General features: G+C 34.3%; 4 protein-coding genes across 15 annotated transcripts; 2 read left to right on the top strand and 2 right to left on the bottom strand.

The window, feature by feature from the left end:
- The first annotated feature begins 580 nt into the window (after nucleotides 1–580).
- On the top strand, nucleotides 581–1,633 carry LOC117210275 (ragulator complex protein LAMTOR3-A). The gene is made up of 3 exons (XM_033453126.1): nucleotides 581–725; nucleotides 944–1,171; nucleotides 1,301–1,633. The coding sequence occupies exons 1-3, from the start codon at nucleotides 717–719 to the stop codon at nucleotides 1,436–1,438; spliced, it is 375 nt and encodes a 124-aa protein (XP_033309017.1). The 5' UTR covers nucleotides 581–716; the 3' UTR covers nucleotides 1,439–1,633.
- A 130-nt stretch (nucleotides 1,634–1,763) lies between these two features.
- Nucleotides 1,764–3,988, bottom strand: LOC117210271 (glyoxylate reductase/hydroxypyruvate reductase-like). Its single transcript, XM_033453118.1, has 6 exons — nucleotides 3,895–3,988; nucleotides 3,575–3,702; nucleotides 3,040–3,229; nucleotides 2,675–2,838; nucleotides 2,307–2,597; nucleotides 1,764–2,120 (listed from the first exon to the last, which is right to left on the bottom strand). The coding sequence occupies exons 1-6, from the start codon at nucleotides 3,960–3,962 to the stop codon at nucleotides 2,005–2,007; spliced, it is 957 nt and encodes a 318-aa protein (XP_033309009.1). The 5' UTR covers nucleotides 3,963–3,988; the 3' UTR covers nucleotides 1,764–2,004.
- Nucleotides 3,989–6,761: 2,773 nt separating this feature from the next.
- LOC117210262 (tudor and KH domain-containing protein homolog) lies at nucleotides 6,762–23,581 on the top strand. The gene is made up of 8 exons (XM_033453090.1): nucleotides 6,762–7,180; nucleotides 7,257–7,665; nucleotides 7,750–7,959; nucleotides 8,034–8,197; nucleotides 8,284–8,504; nucleotides 18,708–18,888; nucleotides 20,121–20,414; nucleotides 21,351–23,581. The coding sequence occupies exons 1-8, from the start codon at nucleotides 7,085–7,087 to the stop codon at nucleotides 21,600–21,602; spliced, it is 1,827 nt and encodes a 608-aa protein (XP_033308981.1). The 5' UTR covers nucleotides 6,762–7,084; the 3' UTR covers nucleotides 21,603–23,581.
- On the bottom strand, nucleotides 8,553–16,692 carry LOC117210270 (protein roadkill-like). 12 transcript variants are annotated; one of them, XM_033453110.1, is made up of 7 exons: nucleotides 16,401–16,685; nucleotides 15,672–15,722; nucleotides 11,047–11,254; nucleotides 10,270–10,568; nucleotides 9,707–9,958; nucleotides 9,105–9,252; nucleotides 8,553–9,022 (listed from the first exon to the last, which is right to left on the bottom strand). In XM_033453110.1, exons 3-7 carry the CDS (start codon nucleotides 11,222–11,224, stop codon nucleotides 8,754–8,756), a joined length of 1,146 nt encoding a protein of 381 aa, XP_033309001.1. In that variant the 5' UTR covers nucleotides 11,225–11,254; nucleotides 15,672–15,722; nucleotides 16,401–16,685; the 3' UTR covers nucleotides 8,553–8,753. The 12 variants fall into 12 exon arrangements, with proteins under 12 accessions (XP_033309001.1, XP_033308999.1, XP_033309007.1 ...); XM_033453108.1 differs by lacking the exon at nucleotides 16,401–16,685 and adding an exon at nucleotides 15,850–15,924; XM_033453116.1 differs by lacking the exon at nucleotides 15,672–15,722 and having other exon boundaries at nucleotides 10,270–10,472; nucleotides 16,401–16,692.
- Nucleotides 23,582–23,612: the final 31 nt, after the last annotated feature.

The following is a 23,612-nucleotide window of genomic DNA, read 5'->3' as shown; positions in this document are numbered from 1 at the left end:
TTTTCTTTTTTTTTTAATATATTTTGAACAATGTAATGATTGTTTTATGTTTAATCCATATGATGAGCGGTATTATATAATAATTATAAAAGCGATAGTAATGATAGTACTCTGATGAAATGAAATACAATTCATCAATTTATATACTATAATAAATTATACATTATCACTGTTTCCTTTTTTACTAACTTTTGTTAGGATAAACAAAATTTTCTAATAAAAGTATTGTTACAAATTACATTGATGTTGAGTTACTATATATTTAGTTTGTATCTAAAGTGTCCCGTAGTTGCTCTAAAATAAACACAAATACAATTTCATCTCAAACATTATAAATACGGAATGTAAGTCAAAATAAACAAAATTTTTAAAATTGGGCCATATTTTTAAATAAAACCAAATCATTAGTTTTAATTATAACCTATGATTCACTTAAATGTTAATATCTCTAGAATTACTAAATTATTAACTTACAGTTTTACAGTTTAATTTACATTTATAGTTTTTAACAACAAATATCTAACAACTATTTCAAATTCGAACTGCGTTCCAAGAGTTTCTTTTAGCATGATAGTTTAAATGCGATGTGCGCGCATTCTACGTTTATCATATGACAACCTGTCAAAAGAAGCATTTGATAGTCCTAATATTTAAGATTTATTAGACTTAAATAAGTTTACAATCTATCGCGTAGCTTATCATAGTGAATATTAAAGATGACAGCAGTAAGTTTTCCGATTATATTTTATTATTTTATAAGATATAATGTAGTCTATATTTTAAGGTTAGATATAGATCAAGTTAATTTAAAAATATTTATAAAATATTTATGGAAAGAATATGTATTTTATGGATAGAAATATTATAATTTGCGAAAGTACATATAGTATCATAATATTGTTGTTAATTATCATTATTTATATCTTTGTTTTTGTTATCTCAGGAATTAAGAAAATTTCTTTATGGACTTTTAAGTAGTGTGGAAGGACTTCATAGTATACTGATAACAGATAGGGATGGAGTACCTGTCATATCTGTAACTGATGATACGACACCTGAATTAGCTATGAGAGCAAGTTTCTTATCTACATTTGGCATGGCAACAGATCAAGGAAGCAAACTGGGTTTAGGGAAAAATAAAACAATTATATGCATGTATAGTAGTTATCAGGTAATAAAAAAAGTACATATTATTATTATTATTATTACTATATTAGAATATTATTATTTTTCATTAAATATAAAACTAACAAATAAATGTAAAAGCTAATGTAAATCTAATTATTAATTTATTTTGTAGGTAGTTCAGATGAACAAATTACCCTTAGTAATAAGTTTTATTGCAAGTCATAATTGTAATACAGGCCATATCTTATCTTTGGAAACTAAAATTGATCCAATCCTAAGTAACTTAAAAAATGCAGTAGTGGAAGCCTGATGGTTACCTGTTGTGCATTACGGGTGATAAATACCAAAAGTTTGCACTTAAATTTGGTAAAAACTTGTAATGAACAGATGTTCTATGATGTTTTAAATAATGGTGGGGATATTTTTCCCTAATTTATAAGAAACTGGAGGGTTACATTCTTTCATAATTGTGTTTTCTTTGATTAGTTTCAAAAAACATTTTAAATATCTGTCTAAAAAAAGGGAAGTATCTCCTAAACCTTTTATAAGATAATGCAAGAAATAAAGAAGAAGAGGTAGATACTACAAATTTTTATAATAGGTAGGAAATTATCACAAGACATCAGAGGCATTTCAATATTTCCAAAATATATTTGATGAGCCATTCGGAAATTTTACATATATAGGTAATATAAATTTATGTAAAAAGACGTGATATTAAAATACATGTTATAGATGTATATGTATATGTGTCAGTTAATATTCTTAAATATGCTAAGAATATATCATTGTATCATTATATTACTTCAAACAAATATATAGTCTTAAATTATGTAATAAAAGTTTATACTTCATACATGCAATAGAACATATTAGTTACAATTCATATATCAGTGGCTTACCCTCTAATCCATTGAGAATGTTTTGTGCTGCAGTAAGAGACATATCATTTCGTGTCTTCGTAGTAGCACTGCCCAAATGAGGTATGACCACTGCAGTACATTTTATATTTGTTAATGTATATATATACAACTTTGCTATATATTTCTACAATTAACTAATATGTACACATATTACATGAAAATATAGAATGGAATTTCTGTTAATAAAGATATTAAAAAAAGGATAAATATATTAATTCATTTAAACCTTGCATTTATATGATTAACGATATTTACCAGCATTGGGAAGTTTAAGAAGTTCGTGATCGGGAGGCAATGGTTCAGGATCCGTAACATCAAGACCCGCCGCAAAAATTGTGTTATTACGCAATGCTCTAATCAAGGCATCTGTCTTTACGATTTGCCCACGGGCAATGTTTACGAATACCGCGTTTCTTTTCATTTTGCTAAAAGTATCATCGTTAAACAATCCTCTAGTTTCATTATTTAGGGGGGTAGCGACAATTACGAAATCACTTTGTGCAAGAAGGTCGTCAAGAGACACATAATGCGCTCCAAGTTCATCCCCTATTTAAGATTGAAATACAGATAAACAATCCTATCAAAAATGCATATTTCATTTTTATCTATACATTTATAAATACCTGCTTTTTTACGAGAATGTCCGGTATAAATGAAACGATCTACATCGAATCCTTTCAGTCGTTTAACAATAGCTTGTCCAATATTGCCCAAACCAACAATGCCAACTGTTGATCCTCTTAACTCTTGACCAAGTAACCATTGCAAAGATCTTGCCACTTGTCCTCTAAATTTTTAAGAATTTTATATATGTGTATTAAAAGACACTTAACATTTTCTATAATTAAGATAAGTAAATCTATCCTTCTAAATTTTTGAATAAAATCCGAATAAAATTTGTATAACATTTCTTGAATAGATATATAATTTTAACTTGATTAATTACAATTTTCAGAAGCGATTAAATAAAAAGTTCGTGTCTAATTACTGTTCAAGTTTTAGACGTCCTTCATGAGTTCGTCTTGCTGCATTTAATGTCAGAAGTACTGCAATTTCTGCAACTGCAGCTGATAAAACCATAGGAGTGTGACCAACTTTGATACCTCTTCTTTTAATTTCGGGAACATCCAAATGGTCATAGCCAGCTGACATTGTTGAGACGACTTTTAGAGAAGATCCTATTTTTTGATATTTCTTTAAATTTCATTCATGAAAGACGTATACATTTACATTTTGTTGTTTATAATTTGAAATAGATATATATAGTAATACGTCAGAAAATACAATACTCAATACAACGCCGTTACTTAAGCCGATTATTTCAACAAAAAAGAAAGTTAATAGACTTCTAATAAATTCTGAAATGCGGACTCAATTATTCATAATTATGGATAATGCTTATTCCATCAATTAAATTTTAAAAGTCTGAGTTGATTAGCGCCGTTACTGTTGGCTTATTTTAAAATTCCGCGACAACATAAACCATCATATAATCTAAAAGATTAATATGACTAAATATTTACCTGCATTATTAAGAAAATCGCTATTTATACTGATATGTCCAGTAACAAAGATAGCATCATGACCAGGAAGAACTTGCAATACATCTTCTCGATTAGGCATAGCCGTCTGAATGATTGTGACATCGCATCTAAACAAAAAGTATTAAATTCCAAGTAACATATAAGTATGTACCATTAAAAATTCACAAATAATTGTGAATTGTTCCAATAATGTCCATTATTCAAATAATTTCAGCATTACAATGGTCTTCTTAATTTTTTCTTTTTTAAATCACTATAAATAACACTAGTAAATATTCTTTCTTAAAAAGTACACTTACTTCGTCCGCAAGAGATCTATGCCAGATGTTGGCACATCGTTACTCGTAACCAATACACGTGGTTTCATTGTTCTTTTATGGCGTTCTGTCTACAATAAAAATCACTTTGTAAACTATTAGTAAGCAGTAATATTCCGCGCCTTATATAACGCCACGATCTGACTTTATGCGCAAGCGCATACAATTCGATCGAAAGATAAAAACCTAACATAAGAGGGACATGATATCTCTCTCTTTTTTTTTTACCATAAAATTGATTGTTGTTGAATGTACATGTAATTATTACTAATATAAAAGTGTACTTCTCACATGGAGATATACAAAGGAAGGAAAACATATTATATACATATTAGAATGAAATAGAGGTTTGAATAGAATTATTTAACATTATGTGATAACTATTTAACATATATCCAACACACATAGCAGAGATAAAAATTTCAATTTCAAAATTATTTTGAGTATATACGTATGTATATATGTACATGTATATATAGTATTAATTCAATACGTACGATTATATTTTCACTGTGTTAATATAAGTAAGAATAACGTAAATCCAAATGTGGCGCGTTTATTTACTGGAAACTTACTTCCTCTATCATATGTTTCCCTATTCAGTAGAGACGCCACTTTCTGCGAATGATAGACAAGTTAGCGCGTGTCTATCAATGATGAAAGCCATTTTGTTTTCTAGCACGATTGCATGTCAATGAAATGGTAATAAAATGTAAGATATAATAATCAATACGTTAAAATAGCATCACAACTGCTTCGAAAATGTACAATTTAAGCAAACGTCTTGAGTATAAGATATAGTATGTGCATACATTATTGTTCTTATATTTTTCATATACATATATAGATTTTACATTAACGATACTAATTTTTAGTTACTAGAAATAATTTCCTGTCATAGAATATGAGAAATTTAAGTAATAATTCCAATAAAACATATTAAGTAAAGTGTTGAATAATATATTGGACCTGATATACACTAGTTAAACATGTAATGATTACTTACTTACAAATACATATGTATATATATACATATTTAGTCATTTTGCTGTACTTGATAATTAACAGCGATTTTCATTTATCTATCAATCATTCATGAATTTTTAAAGAGACTGACTGAGTAATTTCACAGATAATATTAAAATAGTTTACCTGCTTTGTAAAGCGCACAAATTACATATTTGTATCTGTTATTAATAAAGTAATAATAAAGTAAGTCTCAACTCCTTTAGTGATTCCAAAGCGTGAGGTATCAGGGAAATATGAAGAAGCATATCATGGATATATCTATGTATGTTATCCGTAGAAACGTATCGAGTATTATTCATATGTGTGTGTGCTACTCTACTGTGTAACTGTTCTATCTATAACCAGGTATAGCTATGCTATAGAACATATATCTAGTAATGTACAATAACTTACTAAAGAAAATTTTATATTTTTTTTTGTGTTTTTAAATATTAACTACTTGTTTATATAATAATATAATAAACAGAAACATGAATAATTTTCAGACATCAACCACGATATCCTGTTATCCATTCATATATCCTGTAGTTCATTCGTAAACCACTTATTTCCTCAATATTAGCTATATACATCGATCGAATGTGAAACTTTTGAAAAGTCCATAAATAATTTAATAAATCTTAATTTCTTAAATCAATTATTATGGATAAATAAATGTTGCTATAGTATTTTATTGTTTAATAAAGGGAAGATCGTATATATGTATGTATATATATAGTGTATGATTTCATATCCCAAAAGTTATTTACCAATACCTCGTTAACATGGATAAGGGGGTGTCCTGAATTAGAATGTTCCAAAACAGCGTTTTTATTTTTTTTTTTTTTTTAGAAGGGAAAGAAAGAAATGAAGTTATTGAATCTTGAGGTATGGTTTTATATATATCTAACGAATACAAAAAAATTTTTTTTAAAGTAAAAAAAAATTAGAACAGATTTCTAAGCCTATTTCATGGGCGTCTTGTCGCTGTAGTCTTCAATCGGCGGGAAAGATTCACCTTTTAATTCTTTTTGTGAACTAAACAACGGCAGAAAAAATCACAAAAAAATGCCGTTTTAGAACATTCTAATTCAGGACACCTCCATAATGTATACCTACCTTAACATATCAATTTCCATGGAATCGACGATTACGCGATTTCGAAGCTCGTTCAGAGGTCGATTTTGTATCTTTTGGATAACTTGCCATGATATTCTTACGAAGTGTATCTGTCAAGAATTTGAACAAGCTAACCGTTGATGCTACAAACTACTAAATAAATCATACACATTTATACTTCTATTAGACACATTAAGACTCAAATAGATGCAACCATGGATTATAGCTATTGTATTGAACGACCCTTCAACCTTTTTCAAGTATGAAATTCTGTAAAGAAAGACGGAATGGCGATCGCTCGCACACCTGCTCTTTGTCACTTTGTAAACATATTTTTAGATAATTTATCTATCAATTTAAGCAATAAAAAAAGACGATTTTTTGACATTTTAATTCAGGACACCCCCTTAATATTGTATCATTATCAATAATTCATTTATCAATAATTATATCCATGTATTCATTGCTAGTGTAAACAATACATTTAAATCAACTGTCATGATCTAATTTTGGTGACGACATCATGACCTCTTTTGTACCGATACCAATATAACAAACAAGATTTATAAATTTTATAAATATTTATACTTATGCATATTTTTAAAATATTCCTAAATATTTTTCGTCTGTAATGAATATAGTAGACAGCTATATAAAATAAGGAGATTATATAAAAATTTGCATGTACTTTTTTAAACAAATGAGTAATTCCTTAAAGCACATTTTATTTTCACTGTTGGTAATAATACAGTTTTAAAAATACGATTTTCGATTCGAGTCTAAAATCCCATCGATAGTTACTTAGTGGGTGAAATAAATCGATAGAAACTTATCCAAAACTACTCTAATGGTGGATTTTTTGTGTCAACGTGTTGTGCTTTACTTCGTAATCCACGCCATGATTCTTTCTCATTTGTAAGGTACGAGGTTATGAAATCTTACATTCATAGCAACTCTAAAGCACGTTTCAAATTTAAATCCAAATTTATTTTTGCGGAGATAAAAAGTACGAAATAAATAGCGGTTTTAAACATTCAAGTATAAAATGAGGTGGATGGCCCGTTATTTTACACCACCAATTTTACTTGGTTTATCTTTAACAAGCGTTAGTATCGCTTTACTATATGTATTGTACAGAAAGGTAAGTTTAAAAGTGATTACAAGATTATGCATTGTTTAATTTGTACTTTATTTTAATCGCTTCTTTGATTACATAGGACGAAGAAGATACTAAATCCAGAAAAAGTCAAGTTGAGATTTCAAAACGATATACAATAGAATGTAGTGTACCCAGACAATTTGTACCTGCTGTTATTGGAAGGGGTGGTTCAATGATAAAAGATATACAAAATAAAACAGGAACTCTGGTTCATTTTAAAGAGGATAATATTGAATGTCCCGAACGTATTTGCGTCATAAAAGGAAGCTATGAATCTGTATATCTAGCTGAAAATATGATAAAGTCCATAATTCATAATCAGCCTATAATTGAATCATATGTATTGCCTGTTCCTCAAAAAGCATGTGGGAGAATAATAGGAAGAGGTGGTGATGTTATACATCATATTCAAACAGTCTCTGGTGCGAAAGTCACTATTGATAGTGCCTTTGTTGCTTCTGAGCCATGTATGTCTACTTTGTATAAATTTATATTGTCATGCTTTGTCTTTGGTTTTGTCTCAAATTTTGACAATTACTAATATTTTACAGTTGTTGAAAGAAAAATTACTATAAAAGGAACATCTAAACAAATTAATACAGCTTTAGAATTAATTCAAGAGAAAATTTATGAAGAAGAAGAGGAACGTACAAAGTTACAGGCTTCTTCTGCTGCAAGACTACCTAGAGGAAAATTATCTCCTCGTAACACCATTAACTCATCTGAACAGGGTCAAAATACTGAATCTTTAACATTACCAGGTACATGAAATATAAATAATATTCTCACTTGTGATATTATGAACGTTTTATATATTTTATACTTTTGTTTCTAGTATCTGATGGTTTCATAGAAGTATATGTATCTGCAGTGGAAACTCCCAGTCAGTTTTGGGTTCAAATTGTCGGTCCTGGAATTACTGCACTAGATAAATTAGTGTCTGACATGAATGCTTACTACAGTAATAAAGAAAATTATGAAATGCATAAGTTGAAAAGTGTAAATATATGATTCAATAATTTAATATTCATTAGTATGAAGAAATATTCAAAAGATTTCTTCACATTACTATTCTATCTTTTCAGATAAAAGTTGGCCAATTGGTAGCAGCAAAATTCGGTTTTAATAAGCAATGGTACAGAGCTGAAGTTATTTCCCTACCTTCAAATGATCAATGTGAAGTCTTCTACTTGGATTATGGAGATCATGAAATAATCCACCACAATTGCGTATTGGAACTTCGAACCGATTTTCTCAGCTTAAGATTGCAAGCGATCGAGTGTTCACTTGCCAATGTTAAACCACCGTAAGTTAATTTCTAATTAAATTAATTTAGTTAAATATAAAATTATACTAAAATTTATAAAAACGTTCTTTATTAAAGTTATTCGTTGGCATTATACATTTTCAACAGTATTTTATAAGTAGTCAAACTTTCTATAGAATTTATATCACATCTTGATTCATCCTTTTGAAAACTATAAAACCACTGACTAACATTTATAATACTTCACAATTAATTACTAAATTGCTTATACACGAAGAAAGGAAGACGTCAATTGCTTAATTCACTATCATCTATGTTACTTGATCTTGAACTGCTAATACCAGCTTCACAAACTTCATTGAATAATTCTGGGTTTGTTTGTTCCATCATTTTCCATGCCAAACTTTTGTTGAGCATCGTTATATTTTTCTCGCAATATGCCAAACTCGCTCTTTTAAGCGCATCACAGCCACACTCGTCTGCAACCAAAAGTCTGCTAGCTACATTTTCTGGGGTTATCGTTTCGATAAGATTTCTTTCGCAGAGTTCTTTTAACCCTAAAAAAGACAATTACCAACAGCTTTATTAATTGAAATCAGATTTCTAATAAAAATTCCTCGGTACTGGAGCATGTAATACCTTGTAGGCAAAAGCGTTCAGCCAAAGATAAAAGTTCCTGAGCGAAAATATCCAAATTATCAACGTGATCGCTATAAATGTATCGCAACAATTCTTCTGTCACTTCTTTGCTAAGATCCAGCAAATTCAGAGCATACACGTAACGATTCTAGAATATTTTTATACAAAATATTATTAAAGAATTAGAGTATTTAATAACGAAGGACGCTGAGTACTCACCCATGGAAGTAAACTCAATTAAAAAATATTTCTACTATATGATTATGTCACGCAAAACATTATACATGTATTTTTATAATTAATTGTAGTATGTTAGTTAGCAGAAAACAATAAAAAAAGATCAAAATAATAATTTATTAATTACATTAAATACATTAAACTTCTACAAAATTATATTAATTTTATGCAAGCACATAATAAAAGAAATTTCATTTTAGATGTCAAATTTTTGCAATAAGGTGAATATTAATGTTCTAATGTTAACGTTAAGGCTTTAATAAATACGATATCAGAATATGGATTTGTTATATCGTTTATGGACTTCAGAATAAATTAATTCGAACACTCTGTAACATTGGCACAGAATAACTTCTGACACGTACATTGGAACTTTCGTTTTCTTTATCGATTATATCTTCTTCTAATTCTCTCATGTCCGATATCTTATCTTCTGCGGTATCCGACTTCGAGCTTTTCCTGTTATTCAATTCTCTTATGGGCGAAATCATTTCAGCGAGAACGTTACTACGAGCAGCCAATATGTTGCTGTGAACTGGAATTTCCATTTTATTCAAACCCCCGCAAATCAACTTAGTGTCTGCGCCATACGAATGCTTTAATAGTCTGGCCATATCCTGGAACATATTAATTCATTACCTAATTTATATAATTGCCATTTTATTCCTGATATTTTTTCTGATCAATTCTATATTATGCAGTTGTATTAAATTACTGGAATGTTTCAATATTTAAATTATCCATTTATATTAAAAAAAATATCATTTACTTTATTTGAAAGGATTTATTCCCTTTTCAATCTCGCTTTGTATTAACGTAACTTGAAAAATAATTCTTTTCTCGTGAAAGATAAAATCCTCCGTAGAATGAGTTTCAAACTCTGTTTAAATGGGTTTCTATTCTATGTACTGATCGTGAGAGTACTTGCCTGCGACAAGTGGTGTTTCTCGCTTTCGTAATGAATTATCTGTATCTTAACCATTAACATCACCTCGCCGTTCTTCTTTAAATGCCTGTCGGCGATGGACAAGTCCCTGTATCCCAAGGAAATGATGTCCGTGTATGATTTCAGCTCAAGTATTGTCCTGCTAACGTGACAGTACTCCCAGTGTTTAACGTCAGCATTGAAAACTGCAAATTGAAATCGTATCTTCGCTTGTTCCGCTTCATCTACGGTGCAGTTCAACATGTTCAGGCACAATACCATCGGGTTTATCATTCGTTTGCCTGTTATCAAACAGTGGATCATCCATTTCTTGTAATAAAATCGATATCAATGATTGTTTCGAATGGAAAAAAGAAACAAAAGAAAGTGGGAATAGAAGATGAACTGAATTCTGAGAAATGCCGCGATGAAGTTGAAAAGCGGTCTGCATTTCTCTCTCTCTCTTTCTCTCTCTCTCTCTCTCTCTCTCCGAATCAAATATAACAAGTTCCATTACAAAGAAAATAAAAATCGTTAAAATAAGAATTTGAAAGAATATAATCTTGCTTTAGTAAAGATACAATGTATCTCAAGTTAGGCTAGAAAAGCTTCTCTAGTTAAGTCACATCGTGTCTCAAGTTAAATCATTCCAAGCCTTAATTTGGTTTATCCATAAAATAATATTTCAAATGTGAGTGTAATGTTATACTGTGGGAAAGATGATTCAGATTAGTAATGATCGAAACGATAGACTTATAGTTGGGATAACGTTCTTCTTACCATCGGGATTCTTCCAGAATCTGATGGACAAATTCCACGTGCTGCGAATATCGTTCACATTGATGTCGAACGACGGGCTATCGATAAGCTTTTTCTTTAAAATAATTTTTTTGTAATTTGGAACGGGCCACGTGTACTTAAACACGACGTCCGAGACAGCTGGCACCAGCAACTCCATATTATCGTATTTTTATGTAAACGAAGGAGCCTAGGGTAATCAAGTGGCGATTAATCATTCACATATACGTAAAAAGGCTTCACTTATCTGAATTTATCAGAAGGAAACAACCTATGTAGCTGGATTATTTATATCGTTCGTTTCACCTGCTACCTATAACCTTTTGCTTAAACAATGGGATATATTCAGATAAGCGAATTTAATTAAAGTTCAGTTAATCGAGCAATATATGGAGTTCTATTGTACACTGAACGAAGAAGCTATTAGGATATATATAGTAAAAAATATCCAATAGAAGAGGAATCGAATAACGAAATGCGAGTCTTGTATCTTTTAATTTTGTAAGACGTTTGAGAAGTCTCTGAAAAAGCTTTTGAAAGAAAATTCGTATTTTTTTATCGTATCTCGCACTCGTCTCAGCTATATTGTTTTCTCTCGCATCTGTTTGTTTATTTATGTTGTTGCAAGTAATTTTGCTAATTATTTACAAAGCGGACGAGCTGGCTGATTTTGATAACCTTGAAGCGTGTTGTCAAGGTTGGAATTCTAAACAATCTTTTCCTATAGACGTGACTGTCATACACGGCTTTAGTTTTCGAATTACAAAGCAATTTACGTGTTTAATAGTACATGCGGATATTTAACAATTTATTTTACAGACTTTCGTTATGTAAACAATCCTACAACCATGGCGAATATATTCGTTGCTTTTTCGAGCAATCGAAGACCAAAATAAAGACACATGTTTCATGTATCGATCGATTCATCGAAAATTATTTGACGCTACATCGCGTATATTGTTACAGCCTAATCTATAACCCATCGATTTTTCTTTTCTATTTACGCGATATTAAAAATTCTCTCTCTCTCTCTCTCTCTCTCTTTTTCTTTTTCTTTCTCGTCCATGAGTTAAGGTTAAGTTAGGTTGTATAGAAACGCGGCTACATATGAAAGAACACAGTGTAATCATGAGATCGTGAATGTTCACGCATCTATAGGAAATTTAAATGTGCAGAAACTCACAAAATACGCGTAGTACACGAAAAAATAGGTGAAATACCGAAGGTAAAGTAGATATAGTATACGGTAGCAATTCTCTATCTAGAATTCTATTTCCTCAATTACATTTATAGAAATACGAAATCGCATGAATATCCGCGGTCCACTAATCATAACCTAAATTTAATTGCAGTTTTTTGCGAACGCTTCGGAAGTAAGGACGAACTATGATCACGTGTATAGAGAGAAATTGTTGAGAATGTTGATCTTGATAATACGTTTCAAGGTCATTGAGAACGGTCAAGCCATTCGTTCCGTAAATAATTAATTACCGTAATCTCGTGGCGCACAGCCACAATAAAGCTTCGCGCAAAAGTGCGCAAAACACTTTACCGATTGTTGGTTCTGTATAGCGGAAAACTTTACGATGGAAATCGCAAGATCAACGTGAAACGCACGTGTGCATAACTTTGGCGGGCCGCCAATTTTCGATCTTAATTTATCTTTCATTTAAAGAGTTGCTTGGCGGTTACTCGCTCGTCGTTTACTCTTTTGTTTGGACGTTTTATCGAAATCCGCGTTTTATTCCAGATGGAAACACGTGTTCAGAGAACGATCGAACGCGAAAAAACAAACGGATCGTATTTTAACGCATCCTCGTCGAACGAAATTCGATGCAGCTTACAACGACTAGTAACCTGAGCGCAATGTTGCCTCGATACGTTATAAAGTGGAAGAATAAGATTATCAATCGCATTCACACTAAAGATCGTATTCAGCGAAACGGGTAATTTTATAGCTATCTCGCCTGTAAGTCTCTACCCGATGCAACAAAACATTGTTACGTAACAAATGTTTTTGTAATTCTGTTGTCCACGAGATATATTTTCATAATTTCTTATGGCAAGTCGTGACAAGTAAAAATATTTGCGTATCGTTGTTCACAGGCAAACGTAAGAAATAAAAGAGCAAAACGTAAGAAGACAAGTGAAAGAACCCTTGCAATTTTGGAATTCTTATATTTATATTATTCTGTTATTAGAAAAGCTTTCGTTCAACTTAGCTGCATTACATTGGAATATCAGTGGCAACGAGGGCCGAGAGTTTAATCAATCTTCTAGAACGGAGTTTCGTCCGTAACTAGCCTAAATAAATCGAAGATGGTTAACTGCTCTGTACCGTTTAACGTTAAAGTGACTAAAGGAGAAATTTAATAGCAGTTATCGGGACGGCAATCGTACAAATGGAATCAATGAAGATTCAAGCCGATGCAATTTCAATTGCTACGGCAATCGACTGAATATCAATTGTAAAACTTCGTATTTGCTCGTGCTCTTTTTGTACCGATGTTACCGCAACTTTAATCGAGAACGAGCGGAGAACTATCAACGCAATCGTTTCGATTTGTTTCAACTACCGAGTAAAGTCGCGAAATAACGATTAAATATTTTTAATCGAATGGAGAAGGACAGAGGCGAAAATGATGGAACCGCAATTTTCTTGAGTTTTGAAACGACAGATAGAACATTTTAAGATAGCCGTTGCAACTTCTTTGAAAGCTTTGAGAAGCTTCTACACAAAAGCAAGCGATGACGAGTATACTCGCCAAGCACAGAGTATGTGCAGCTGTTACGATATAGAATGAAGCTGCAACTGTTTTATTTTTGAACTTTATTACTGACAGGGCTCATCGTAACACAAAATACTGCCATTTCTTCGTGACGAGTATACTCGTGAAAAGACAGCTGGTTAATTAAAGAGATCGGTACTTGAAACTAAAAGATCGTTTAGAACGAAAGATAATATAAAAGTTAACGAAATAACGAGAGAAAGATGAAGATGTTTCTCATTAAAACAAAGATGTCGAGATTCGAAAGATTTTGGGGAATCGAACCTGATAGGAAAACGACGAGGCGAGTAGAACGGAAATAGAAAGCGTTAAAGCGTTTCAGAGTGGTCTGCGGCTTTCTGGCAACCAGGCACTCGTCGACCGGATTTGCCCTCGAAAGCCGTCGTGTCGCGTGTAACCGAAGACTGTCGGCACCGCGGTAATTCCAACTCGAAAACCATCGTGTGTGCATTACTTCGAGGTTGTGCCGGTGATTAGCTGTTTCTCGGCACGCGATACGAGCCCCGGTATTCGGTCAGATTGATTAAATTCACATTCGATTGCTACCCCGCAGCGGAATCTATTCCCATTCTGATCGTTCGGAGCATTGCGAAGATGCTCCGATTTTTCCTTCCGTTTCACGTGCACACGGCTGTTGTCCACTTACGAGTGCACTACGAATATCTATGAAAATTCTTATTTTTACGAATACAAACGAAAGGAAAAAAAAAAGAAGGAGAATCCAGATAGAGAATCGTTCTGTCTGCAATTGGGTAAGGTGCCCAAATTTCGTCCTCCGATAGCTTTTTTACCATTTATCCAGAACTAAATTAATTTTTGTAATCTGAAAAAAATCTGCACAATTACGTGGAAATATTAGTAACGAAGATCTGTAGTTTCATAAAAGTTCGTACAAGCAAAGTAAAAAATGTATAATATGTGTAAAGGCATGCGTTTTTCAGTTCGTCAGACGCTCAAGATACGTCTCACTATAAAACGATATGTACAATATATGAGACAAATCACGGATCTATACAAAATTAAACGTGCACAGCTCATAGAGCGCGCGGTGCATCTTACCCGCTTTTCGCATCGCTCGAAAATTGATTGTCGCGTATGAAACAAGCCGCATATCTTCATCTTCCTCGCTTTCACTCGACGACACTGTCGCGAATTTCGTTCCGAAAAACACGTTCCTAATCTCGCCTGTATCGACCAAATCTAATCTCTGTAGGGGACCAAAATTAAGCGCAAAGCCGCTTTTTAATAGAAACGACAGGTTCTAATCGATAAGCGACAAGAGGAGATCGCCACTTCGGAATATGAAAATAGAAGCAATATACTACACGTCGCTAAAAATAAACAGTTGAATTATACACGTGTCTGCTTTAGATGTTGAATTATGACTTGAAATATCAAGAAACAATGTAGTGCGCTATTGGCGAAGAGACAGGGCGTCACAGAACATTCTACATACGGCGAATTTCTTCGTTTTTAAATTCCAATTTAAATTGTAGCACTCGATAACGAAATCCGGGCCCTTTACTATTACGACAAGTACTATATTTTGAATAGCTTACGTATTTCTGTCCATTTCGTTCGTTTCTGCACATCTTCCAATGGATGCATAAACCCCCCGAGATTTTTTTACGCGGATTACTTTGAATATATCGTTGCAGTTGAATTTATTGTATTTTTAGAATATATTATCTTCTGTAGTTTTATCGATTTTATTAATTTTAGAGCTTTGAGAGGAACGATCGAATTGCGTCAATGTGTAACCGCTATAATTCTCTAAAATTACCGGCTTGAAAGGAGTTCCGCGAACTTTCGTCATACCTCGAACGCGTCCAGAAAAATTCTCGGCAATGAGAGACGCGATGAGACCACCTGGTAATTTAAGACTGAATTAACAAATGGGGTAATCGCGTTAAACGATGTTTAATTGAAGACAACAACGACTTGGCAGATTATATTTGCGTTACAAACGAGGAGGTCGCTTAAAAAGATTAATTACCTGTCTTAGCTTATATTTCTAAACGATAAACTCGTGATCTCCGGTTGCTATACATTCGCACGAAGCAAATGTACAAACATGCCTCTTATAGTAATAAGATAATATTAAGTAAAGTAATAAGACGCGTTTTCTTATATTTTATAATAGATTTTTCGCGATCATCGCTAGACTGCCGATATTTATGAGGATTAGTACAATTTTATGAATATTATAAATATTGTTTATACTTTATACTGTCAATATCTTACGTATTTCTGTATTATCTGCGTTCTGTGCACTTAGGCACACTTAAATTTTCTACCTAATTAATTATCATTTAATTTTAACAATAATAATTTCGTCGATCGAAAAGGATATTTCCGGACGTTCGTTTCGTAAGATCGGCTTTAAACTGCGCTTGAGAGAAGGAAATCGAAGCATCTGACAATCGATGGAAAGTCGAGGGAGTAGCATTTTCTCGTCCAACGTTCAAACCTTGTACCACTTGACACTGTTGCACGCGCTTGAAAAGCCCACGGTCGCACACGACAGCAAAATAAATGCGTACTTACGTAAATATAACGCACGCTTCTATTATCACGTTCATTAATGCATAGAGCGTAAAGTGCATGGAGCTAGCAAGAGCGTTTCGTGCCAGAGCGTAATCGCGAGTTCACTTTTCCACTTTCCACTCGACGTTTCGTACGCGTTCACTTTGTTCTTACATTACTTTGAACATTTATTTATCCGGTGGATGAAATCAGTAAAAAAAGAGAGGCACAGATCGTTTCAAAGTTCACCAATATCTTCCAATCTTTGGATCTTTCTCTCTTCCTCTATCTACCAATTGTTCAAATTTTTAAAACGAGGAGAAGATCGAACAAATTTCCTAACTTTTTCGATCGCCACTGTCGTAGCATCGCGTTCAATCACCGGTCGTTCTGGCTGCAGGCAAATAAAAATGATCGGTTTGCTTGCACACTTCCCTCCTCTTCTTTCTTTCTTTTTTCTCTCCCTCTTTTTCTTTTTACTTTGCGCGAGGATATCGTTCTGCACGATGATCGTGAAACGACTGAGAGATCCTCTGACCATTGCCGAGGGTCTACGTTCGTCGTCCACTTCATCTTCTCGCACGTGTACAGCGTACACTTGTATCGTACCGTTTATAAATGGAACAAGACGTCCTGAAAGTGCTTCAGCCTCGTTAAATGGGGTTGTTCCACGCACACCTTCTTTGTTTCGTGCGATGATAGCTCTATCAACCCTCGAATTCCAACTGAATTCTGCCTATGAAACAGGGTTAATGGTAATTGCATAAAGAATCGCTGTTACGTAAAAGTTGCGGGCAATTGGGGCGAGAACGAAACCAGGGTATACCGTACGTTGCAAGGGGAAATATAACGAGAGAGCGTATGATTGATCGTTCATTTTCATCCTTTAATTATTTCGTGATTTAAACGTTGCCGAGAAACGAAAAAGAGGAAACAGGTGTTCGTCTTGATGGGCGGAACGATGGTTTTTGCGATCGGGGAAAAAATTAAACAGCAAAGATCGACGGTGTTAAAATTGCACGCGGAAGAATGATTTTTTCCAGGTATATTTAGCATACGAATGGTGCACGGTTAAAATGTCAATTCTAAGGAATTTTCAGCGTTCCTTAGCACCGGCTACGAAATCCAGCTGTACAACGAAAAAGTGGTGTTCGTTTGTTAGAGTTTCATATATTGCTCAAAGTTATCGGGTAAAAATAGAAAATGACGCAGAATGAAATGAAGAATAAAGCGAGGTTTTATCTCCATACACGAGGAAATACGAAGATGTTACACGGTGAAAATAGATTTTCGTTTTTTGAGAACTTGACGTTCCCCTTTTTTGGCTCTCCTCGACCATTGATACTCGTAGGCCGATAAAATCAACAGAAACGAATACAGCATGCACATTTGATTATCCACAGGTCAGGAGATTTCATTGAAACGTTTGGAGATCCGGAGATCCCAGTTCGACGATTTCTACGATTTATAAATCGTGAAACCGCGAATTTAGCTTGAAGATAGCAAGGCGCTGACTTTTATATTTAGGAAGCTGTGAATAGAATACACGCTTTGTTTAAATTACACGTCCACTGAAATTGTAATTTTCATCAATGGAACGTGATTCGAAGGCTCGCTATCGACGCAGCGTGTACACATGCTACATAAATCAGTATTTTCAACATTGTCAGCGACACGCATTCTAACATAAATATTTACATGCTGTTTGTACTCGCTCTGGCTGCTCCGTGTAATCACGCTAACCGGCAGAAAATTAGCGCAACCAAAATTACCGAATCTTCCTGTTGTACGTAGTACGAACAGTATGAAGCTACTATTACAACTAACAGTATGAAAAGAATGGCATTTGCAAGGGATAGAAAATTGCCTAAAAAGTCCTACATCTCTTGTGAAAAATTATTTTAACGAGGCAGAAACATTAAACGTTTGAAAACGAACGAGCATGCTGCTGGCATACGATTCTCTTTTTGCTGGCAATTTATCAACATATTTGTTACGTTACGCTTCGTGTAACGTCGCATTTATCGGACCCGCAATCGCCAATACTTTGTTAGAAAATTAAGGATCGAGCAATGAGAATATTTCATTTTCACTGCAATTTAATTTGGAAGTTACACGCTCGCGAGTATCTATGTTATAAACGAAGAGGAAATTGTAATCGATTGTAGTTAATTCTTTTTTTTTTTTTTACTGGCAACTAAACAAAATTTCTCCCTGTTACACGGGTCATGATACATATTTTGTTAATAATCATTTACTTTTACTATTTGAATATAATATTTATAAGATATCCTTGAAATATTTGACGTTCCTTTTCGTGTGATGCAGGGGAGCTGAATGGTCCAATGACGAGTGTGACTTTTTCGCGGAGATCACGTTTTTGGCTGAGTGGAAAGTTCTTTATGCCAAAGTTAAAGGTTTCAAAGAGAGAACCTTCGGCTATGGAAGATCTCGTCGCGAAGGTTCACCGATTCCTTCCGTCGAGCTTTACAATAAGCACGAGAACGAGGTACTTTAACGAGGATCTGTTCGATGAAACATTTACAAAATTATCTGAATATGTACAGTATAGTAGTGTCCGTTCGAACGTTTACCAATAGACCGATTATTTCGTTTTTATTCTCATTCGGTTGGAGATTACCGTTTATTGAAATCCGAAACTGCTCTTTAACCATCTACAAAGTCTACGTTTCAATTATTTTATATCTACTATACGTATACGTATATATTAGGTCATCCCATAAGTTGGTGCCGTTTTTCGAACGGTTATGTATATTATTTTTTTTAAACACCCATGAATCGTTGTCTTAGGAATTTTCAGAACATTTCACATCTCTCGAACTATCAAACTTCGTGATTTTTCAACAAGATCCCGAATTTTATCTTCGTCTGTCCGAGGAGGACGCCCGGAGCGTTCCTCGTCTTCTAAACAGAAATTCCCAGCTCTAAAACGTTGGAACCACTTCCTACAGGTGCGAGATGAAAGCGCATTTTCTCCGTAAACAGCACATATGATTTTCGTGGCAATTGTTACAGAATTTTCCGAAATTTATATGACATGAGATGTCGAAAATGGATACGCGTTTCACTCATGATTTTTTACTCTTAGAAGTCACTGTGTTCGCTATATCACGATCTTGTACCCACGAAAATCTGCTCTAGCCTGTTCTCGATCAGCTAAGCTCTAGTGCATCGGTCCCTTATCGCCGTATGTTTATAAATCGACACATAAAATGTATACACAAAAATTGGCACGAACTTATGGGATGACCTAATACTTTATACTATACACGGTGCGGTCGAATAACATGTACGAGCGAGTGTACGAGGTGATTCCTTAGGAAAAAAATAAGAACAAAATACGGAATAACATTTTTTCATTTAAAACTTTAGTCGAGTTTGAAGATTTATCGAGTATATTTGAACGTGTCGCGGACTAGACGGGACTAGATAATCGACAGGAGGTCGTTCTACGTGTGAAGATAGGTGGAAAGCGCGGAATACAATTTTTCTCAAGACCCTTCGCTTCCGAAAAAAGAAATTCGAAGAGAAACTTTGATTCCACGTTTCGTTCATATTTTTTCACAAGGGATCACCTTGTACCCGCTTGTACGTGTTATTCGGTCGCACCCTGTATATATTATTACTAAAAATCGTACTATTTCGTATTGTATATTTCTATAGTAATTTTCGTCGCTGTTATTTATTGCCATGGAATTGTACATTTTTTAACATGCGCAGGAAATTAACATCGGCTGCGAGATGATAAAGGAAGGTTACGCCGAGCTAGAAGAAACCGCACCATCGACTGCTTCCTCGACGTTGTCGCTATTCTCACGCCACTACGACGTCGGGGGTGTTTCGACTCCTCCGCTGACGAAGCGAGCTTTGAGTCCTGAAACGTCGGCAAACAGTTCACGTAATTTGGATTCGGCCATCGACTCGCCAAGTACGTCGACCATGGATGGGATGCCTACTGATGTATCTGACGTATTGTCATCTGAAGTTAAAGAAGTTCACCTATTTACGCCGCATGTAAATATATTGGAATTTGACTTTGGACTTGTCGTAAATTGGCCTCTAATTTTAATCTACGTTCAAAACATTACGTTAATTCGAAACTAAAGAAGGTTTAATATCGCTTTGAGATGGTTGTTGGTGACGGTGCCCGCAAGAAATACTCTTGACGTTCAAGAAAAAAGTTTTTTAAACTATCGACAATCGACGGTCAACGATTAACTATCAAGAGTTAATAATCACGTATCTGTAATCGTGTTTGCTTCGTTGTGACGCTTGACCTTTCGCACTTCGCAGCTCTGGGTAGAATGAATGTTTGGTTCGAAACCAAGCGGATTCTTTTCTTTGCTGCCCCTCGATATCCCCACTATGTACGCGTTTATTGGATGTCTGCAACGGTTATATATATTCGGCGAAGAAACCGTAGGGATATCGATGGTACATTAGGCATGTCGGTCTTACGCTTTGAAGGTATAGCGCTTTGCGTCGCGAAGACGTTGAAAAGTTCCGTGGTCGAGTGCCGCCACAGCTTCTTACGCGAAGCTCGAGATAAGGAAATTCAAAGGCGAGAGAAGCTACGTAATTCACCGTTAACGAAATTATCGATTCCTATTTATCCAAATACTTTGTCTCTGATCGCTTACAGTTCTCTTTGCGTACCGATAAATTTTGTAAACTCGTTCACGCTCCGAGATCTCTTATAAATACACGAACACGTGCACGGTGTACCGATCGAAAGCAGAAAATTGTAAGAAACGTAGAAAAGATTTTCGTAACGAAATCTACGACGCCGGAAGTCGTCGAGATCGAGATCGAGCGTAGAAAGCGCGCGGACGCCGATCTTTTTCTCTTCTCCTGCGGCGCGTAGCTGGCAAAACACGCTCGGCTGCGGTTAACCATTCAATCGTCGAATACATCGCGATCATTAACCGCGTCTGTATCGATTTCTTTCAGAAACCACACGATTGGACCGAGGAAGTGGATCTGATGGCATCGAAGAAGGAGATGAATCGCTTCGTCGCAAACGAGAAGAAAGTTCAAGAGGACGACGACTATAGTGTTCGCCCTCCAAACGGCACTTACATCCCGTTGGAGTCTACCCAAAAACGGGAACGTCCATGGCAAGTCTCGAAATTCTCGCGAGTCGCTCCGGCTGGTTTCGAGAGTGATATGTCGGACGACTCGGACGTGATGGAGCTGGGGTAAATCGAAAGAACCGGCCGTACATTTCTTCCTTTTTTCTATCGAGATACGCTTCCGTTTATTTCATGTGTTGTAGAAGTCTTGTAGATGTTAGAAATGCGGCGGTTTGAACAATCGCAACGAATCCTCGATAGAAAAAAGAAAATAAGAATAGAGTAGAATACGTAGCAGTGACTTAAACTTTACCCGTGCCCGTGCGCTTTCTTTCTTTTTCAAATTTCATTCTCTTGGCAATGCCTTTCATATGCTATGAATTTCGGCAAGATATGCTTTTTATCTTGTTGCGATTTATTTTTCTAATACCTCGGCGATTTTAATAGGGAATATCATTGAAGTGAGTTATCAAGTAGAATATAAAACAGTGTTTTATATGTATGTATTCAGTGCGATTGAATCGAGTCGAAAACGAAACCTGGAAAACGCTTTTAAAGTAGTTAGAGCGCCGGGCTTTTCTCAAAATGTAATTATAGATTTTGTTGTTAGCTTTAACTTTTCCTTTTCCTTCTTTTTCTAATTTCTTTTTTATTCCCTAATTTTTCTAGTTTCAAAAATTTGTAAATTTACTTGTTCAGTTATTTACTCACTTGTTCATTTACTTGTTTATTTATATACTTGCTTGTCTGCTTACTTACTTTAAAGTGTCTTTTCCGCCAAGCTGATCATTTGTAAATGATTGAAAGTACAAAGGGTCGTTTATTAGGTTATTTAATTTGCAAATGATTCTCTCTTTCTCTCTCTCTCTCTATTTTAATGGAAGCATTTTAAATTTATTTGATTTGTCACGCGTGACATTTGTGACTGGATAATTTTCTCTATATTTTATGTTGCTAGACGCTGTTACGCGTTAATTAGTATCATGTAATCAAAAGTAGAATTTCTATACTTCCATATATTTTAGAGAGGAAGGTATACGATAGAAGAAGAATCGTAAGGGCCTGAAAGCGATAGAAATTAGACACATTTTAGAGATAATTGTTACTCTCATCGCAAGATAAACTTGAAGAAAACTGTTCCTTACTCTTCTTCCGAGTAGTCAGTTGTGCTTGGCCGTTCTCTTCAGATTGTGCATTGTTTCCTTCGGGATACGTACGCTGTTTGAAGTATGCTCAAGATTAACAAACCGCGTGCCTTAAACTTCTGCTTCATACATAATTACCACCATTGAAATATGAACATAATAGCATGCAACATATAGTTGCAACAGTTGCAAGTATTAGGTGTATAAAGATCGAAGAAAACTACATAGAGGTCGTCCTATTTTTGTAATATGACTAACTAATTAATTAAGTTCGTTTTTGTAGATTGGTGGGAAATAAATGGATTAATGCGTAAGCCGAAACGATCGTCGGTATTAGGATTTTTGTTTCTTCTTATCCGATATGTCTTTTTTATTTCGATGTCCTAGTTATCACAAGATCTGTAGAATCTTTGAAACTACCTTAAGATGATAGTGCCATATTACTCATCGTAGCTTCCCATTCTCCTAAGCGCGGTACATCATGAAGTAACGCGATGCTCTTCCAGCGCAAAGGTAAATCCACGATTGTATACAAATACGCAATTATAGTCTACGCGATTTATTACCCACCAAAATGATAGTGATTCATAACGATACGATCCGTTACCTATTGAAGTAAACGACCGATTCCATTGTACCTATTATATTAAGCCCATCGTTACATCCTAGATTTACCTGTTTCTTCCCCAAAGACTTATTTAAGAAAACCCCGAGAAAAAGAACGAAGAAAAAAAAAAGAAAAGAACCGATTCGCTGTCTCGAACCCTTCCGGTAGACACGTGCTGCGATTCAACGATGTCAGTAAATCTGAAAACTCCACGAAAGTTGCCCGATTTTTGCTCGATGATCGAGCATAAATCACGAAACAACGTCAGTTTACGAAATTGATCGAAATATTTGAAATTGTACTCAAGTAAGCAAACAACAAAATATCATTGGACAAATAAAATCTTCGCTCTCTAAAGATTATCTCGTTCGTTCCTTAGCCCTTTAAC

The sequence above is a fragment of the Bombus bifarius genome, unplaced genomic scaffold (assembly GCF_011952205.1).
Source record: "Bombus bifarius isolate JDL3187 unplaced genomic scaffold, Bbif_JDL3187 scf7180000008199, whole genome shotgun sequence".
Taxonomy (NCBI): Eukaryota; Metazoa; Arthropoda; class Insecta; order Hymenoptera; family Apidae; genus Bombus; species Bombus bifarius.
Note: the sequence above shows the minus strand (reverse complement) of the source record. Positions and strands in the feature narration are given on the sequence as shown.

What these genes read in the sequence shown, in the direction of transcription:
- LOC117210275 (XM_033453126.1), top strand. An exon ending in GCATGTATAGTAGTTATCAG is followed by an intron (nt 1,172 to 1,300) that starts GTAATAAAAAAA and finishes TTTATTTTGTAG; the next exon opens with GTAGTTCAGATGAACAAATT.
- LOC117210271 (XM_033453118.1), bottom strand. Translation starts at nt 3,962, where the DNA reads ATGAAACCACGTGTATTGGTTACGAGTAACGATGTGCCAACATCTGGC. An exon ending in ACATTCTCGTAAAAAAGCAG is followed by an intron (nt 2,598 to 2,674) that starts GTATTTATAAAT and finishes AATCTTAAATAG; the next exon opens with GGGATGAACTTGGAGCGCAT. An exon ending in TCTTAAACTTCCCAATGCTG is followed by an intron (nt 2,121 to 2,306) that starts GTAAATATCGTT and finishes AATGTACTGCAG; the next exon opens with TGGTCATACCTCATTTGGGC.
- LOC117210262 (XM_033453090.1), top strand. Translation starts at nt 7,085, where the DNA reads ATGAGGTGGATGGCCCGTTATTTTACACCACCAATTTTACTTGGTTTA. An exon ending in CTTTGTTGCTTCTGAGCCAT is followed by an intron (nt 7,666 to 7,749) that starts GTATGTCTACTT and finishes AATATTTTACAG; the next exon opens with TTGTTGAAAGAAAAATTACT. An exon ending in AAATGCATAAGTTGAAAAGT is followed by an intron (nt 8,198 to 8,283) that starts GTAAATATATGA and finishes CTATCTTTTCAG; the next exon opens with ATAAAAGTTGGCCAATTGGT.
- LOC117210270 (XM_033453105.1), bottom strand. Translation starts at nt 14,304, where the DNA reads ATGCACACACGATGGTTTTCGAGTTGGAATTACCGCGGTGCCGACAGT. An exon ending in AGAAACACCACTTGTCGCAG is followed by an intron (nt 9,959 to 10,269) that starts GCAAGTACTCTC and finishes AATATGTTCCAG; the next exon opens with GATATGGCCAGACTATTAAA. An exon ending in AAGAAAACGAAAGTTCCAAT is followed by an intron (nt 9,253 to 9,706) that starts GTACGTGTCAGA and finishes AAAATATTCTAG; the next exon opens with AATCGTTACGTGTATGCTCT.